The 3942-nt window shown below is 36.5% G+C and overlaps 1 protein-coding gene across 1 annotated transcript; it reads right to left on the minus strand.

The window, feature by feature from the left end:
• Positions 1-1655: 1655 nt before the first annotated feature.
• On the minus strand, positions 1656-3507 carry LOC145557703 (uncharacterized). Its single transcript, XM_081618877.1, has 3 exons — positions 3441-3507; positions 2475-3083; positions 1656-2386 (listed from the first exon to the last, which is right to left on the minus strand). The coding sequence occupies exons 1-3, from the start codon at positions 3505-3507 to the stop codon at positions 1656-1658; spliced, it is 1407 nt and encodes a 468-aa protein (XP_081475003.1).
• Positions 3508-3942: the final 435 nt, after the last annotated feature.

The following is a 3942-nucleotide window of genomic DNA, read 5'->3' on the forward strand; positions in this document are numbered from 1 at the left end:
TGAGCTTTATGTACGGCCCAATGATCTAGGGGAGGGCCTAATATGATTATTTATCATTCCTAATGCAATTAGGAATGGGTTTAGTCTTCTAGAATCTTCTAGAAGGTTCTTTTCATTCCTAATTCAATTAGGACTTTTTAGAGTTTTAATCAAGATCAAATAGCATTTTCGAAGAAATTATATTATTTTATCTTCCAGTACGGGAAATTTATCAGATTTTTGAAAACGCGTTGAAATCCAGTTTGGCTTCCAACCCCAGGCCTTGGCGCCTGGAACCAGGCTTGGCGCCAGACGCTAGCCATTGGCGCCTGGCGCTAGCCACTGGTGCCTGGTGCCAGCTAGCCAGGGTTGGCGCCAATACTGTTTTGTGATCTTTAGACTCTGTTTTGTTAAATTATCTTTTTTGGCTGATTTTCTCTATAAATATCGTATTCAAAACTCCGTTTTCATTCACCAATTCTCCTCATTCTACAATTCATTCATCATCTTTCATCAATTCTCAATAAACATTAATTCTTTTAGCATTCAATTCTTTCTTGCTTTTTCATACAAAATTCCGCATTCACAAGATCTAGAAACACCTAGCCATATTCGAAGTTGCCTTCGCCCTAGACGTGAAAGGTTTTAATTTCTGAGGGTTTGGTCCCAAATCTCTATTTCAATTATTTAGTTTAATTGTTTTGATTATTATTTTCCTTGAAGTTACTAACGTGTGTATTTTGTAATTAGAAAGAGGTACGAGGAATCCAAGTAAGTACTTTAGTTGATTTATTGATGTTATGATGTAGATATCATGTTTATATTGTTATTATGATATTCCTAGTATCATGTCTAGGATATTTTTTTTAGTATTAAATATGATTGTTACAATGCTTCCTATGTTCTTCCTAATATTTATTCATGTTAGTATCATGTTAGGGTTAAAGATTTGATTTTTATTGCTTAGTGACATGCTAGGGTTTGTTATTAATCTTGTTAGTATCATGCCTAGGATCTTGCTATTTTTATTATGCTTTAACATGATTATGAATATTGTTGTTATTATTATTTTAATTATCATTTATGATTGTCATGATTATTTTATTTATAATTATTATTCATGATATTGATTGTTATTGATTATGTTGCTTGATACATTATTTATTCTTTATTGCTTGATCACGCCTTTTATGCATGCTTAAAGGGAATTTGGTACTTGTAATCGCGCTTAATAAGATAATTAATAATCTTGTTAGGGTTAATTGTGATTATAATTCAAGTGATCGCCAATAATAGTTTATTTGTGCATTAAATTCAACCAACATAGATTAAACAGGTTTAGGGTTAATCCTATTGATTGCATGTTAATCAGAAAGTGCACATGAATACGAGCAAAATAAAGTAGAGGCCTATTATTAGGGCAGGTTCAATCTCTTTTAGGTTGGATTTGTACCTTCATCCCCGAACCCTTATTTGGTTCATGACCTTATGGAGTTGACGATCTCTTGGATCGTTAAGGGGTGTAACCTTCATCCTATGAACGGTTTACAAGTTCCTTAAAAACTTGTTGGCGACTCTTTTGCTCTATCTTCTTCCCTTTTGGACGCCACCGTACTTTAGTGTATGATCACAGTGGGGTTCAAGCTAGTGGGATTTTAAAGGCTTGAAATTATTCCCTACACTTCTCCACAGGGGCCATGCATCATATGGCGTACTATTATTTTTCGTAGATCTGGGGAGCTGTGGGGTGGTAGCTCAGCAGAGACAAAACGATCAAAATCAGAAGATGTTTTCAATTTGTAATCAGGCTTCAGGATAATAAGGAAATGTGCATGAGGAAGACCTCTTTTTTGAAATTCAATGACATATATCATAGCAGCCACTTTCCCAAAAATATGCTTCTTCATGATTTGTTTTTTCAGACAGATTAATTTCGATCGAAATATACGGGCAACAAGATCTGGCCGGTTTTGAGCTGTTTCTCTATGAGCTAGTTCTGCCTTGATCTCTGGCCAGTTTGCATTACAAGTGATTGTGAGAAACAAATCAGGCTTGCCAAAACGTTGAACCAAAGCCATGGCATTGAGGTATCGCCGCTTCATGTCTCGCGGGCCACCAATAAAAGTGGGGGGTAAAATAACTCGTCGTCCTACATTTATGGGATTTGTTTCAACACTTTCAATGGAATCCAAAATCCCCTGATACAAATCAGCTCTGATTGTTTTTTGGTTGTGGCGAAAATAGTCTAGGCGAGTGTTCTCAATCTTCACATACATGTCAACTATATATTGCTGCAAACATCGGCCTGCACGCAGGAGCATATTGTTTGGGCGGCATTGCAGCTTGTAAGCATAGTACTCACGGGCAGAAATATGTCGGACTGAAGCACCACCTGCATCCGCTAAGCCTGCATTTACAGAAGCATGATTTGTGTCAACAGTAGCATAAAATGAGAAGGACACTTTGTAATGAAACTCAAGGCAGATGAAACTCACGGGTAGCTTCCTGTGCAAGGACATCTTCCTCTGTATGCACTGCTGAAGATGTAATGGGGTCTGTTTCCTGCTGTCCTGTACCGCTATCCTTGGCCAGACCCTGACCCCAACCACAATCACCATGCGGGAATAAGAGTGGATACTGCAAGGGATCATAGCATCCATAATTATGGTATATGCGATGAGAATATGTTGACTTTCCTCTGACAGTGATGTATGGGCCATTGGACGCGCTTGATGAACTGTTGTCAGGCCAAATCACAGCTACTTCATCTGTTGTGGGTGCATTATAAACCCGCTGGTCTAAAATGGTGTTTTTATTGATAGTAATTTGTGTATCTTCTTGAATGTCAAGCTCTTTTAATGATCTGAAAAAGCGAGCGTAAGGATTTTGAGTAGATACCTCCATAAGTATGTCTATAATATCTTGCCTGACTTGTTTAAAGCAATCTGCTCTAGCAGTTGATTCAAATTGGCCATCATAAAAATAGAGCTGTAAATATCTAGGGCCTTGTTCATCAGGGATTAAATCAGGCAAGTTATGGTAAATTTGTCCATGCAATTTAAAAACATATATTCCTTTATGTATGCTGCCATCATATTTACCACCTAATGAGCTAAATGCAAATAAGTTGTTATATAATCAAATGTCTTGTCTAAAGTGTGATGCATCTTCCTCATCAGATGTTAAAAGTCTATATAGTGCAGGGGGGTATTCATTAGTGGCTAGTTTAACAGATCCATTCCCACAACAGAAATGAAGTGATTCATGTTCAAATTTTTTTGCACAGCAATGTGGGCAAATAGAAGGGGATTTATGTTTCAAAGGTGTGGCAGGAAATTTTAAGCCAACTACAGCTGCTGGAGGTTCTGATATTCAACCAAGCATGCCAAACCAATTTATCAGCATGGTACATTGCAAAAAATAAGCAAATAAAATAGTAAAATACGCATAGGAAAACTTACTGGACTTTTTAACTGTAGCTTGCTTGACCACCTTCTTTTGAGAAGCTGCAGTAGTTTTCTCTATCATATGAAAATTACATGTTAAGTTATAACAAAACTAAACATTTAGTGGTTAAATTGGTCTAATGTAATCAGGTATGACATAAAATTCACTTAATCTGTCTCATATAATTGAGCAAGTTTTTTCTTTTAACGCTTCTATAAAAGTTGTGGTGGGAAAGAGAGCATTTATTCATCTATAACACTTACACACTGTGTATTACCTATAGTAATTAGGCCTGCTTAGCTGAACTGCATACTGGCGCATCGTTTTTTTTATATGTATATGAAAGGTTTTTACATCCATTTCTATCTGAGTTCACAATTGATCATGGCAGAAAATCAAAACATGTTTTCAAACCATTTTTCTATGTCTCAAAAACGTAACATGCAGTCCAAGCTGGAGCATCTTCAACTTAGAAAGGCTAATTTACAGGGCCAATTAGCAGATGCAAGAGCAATT

This window comes from Chenopodium album, chromosome 9, assembly GCF_948465745.1.
Source record: "Chenopodium album chromosome 9, dcCheAlbu1.1, whole genome shotgun sequence".
Lineage (NCBI taxonomy): Eukaryota > Viridiplantae > Streptophyta > Magnoliopsida > Caryophyllales > Amaranthaceae > Chenopodium > Chenopodium album.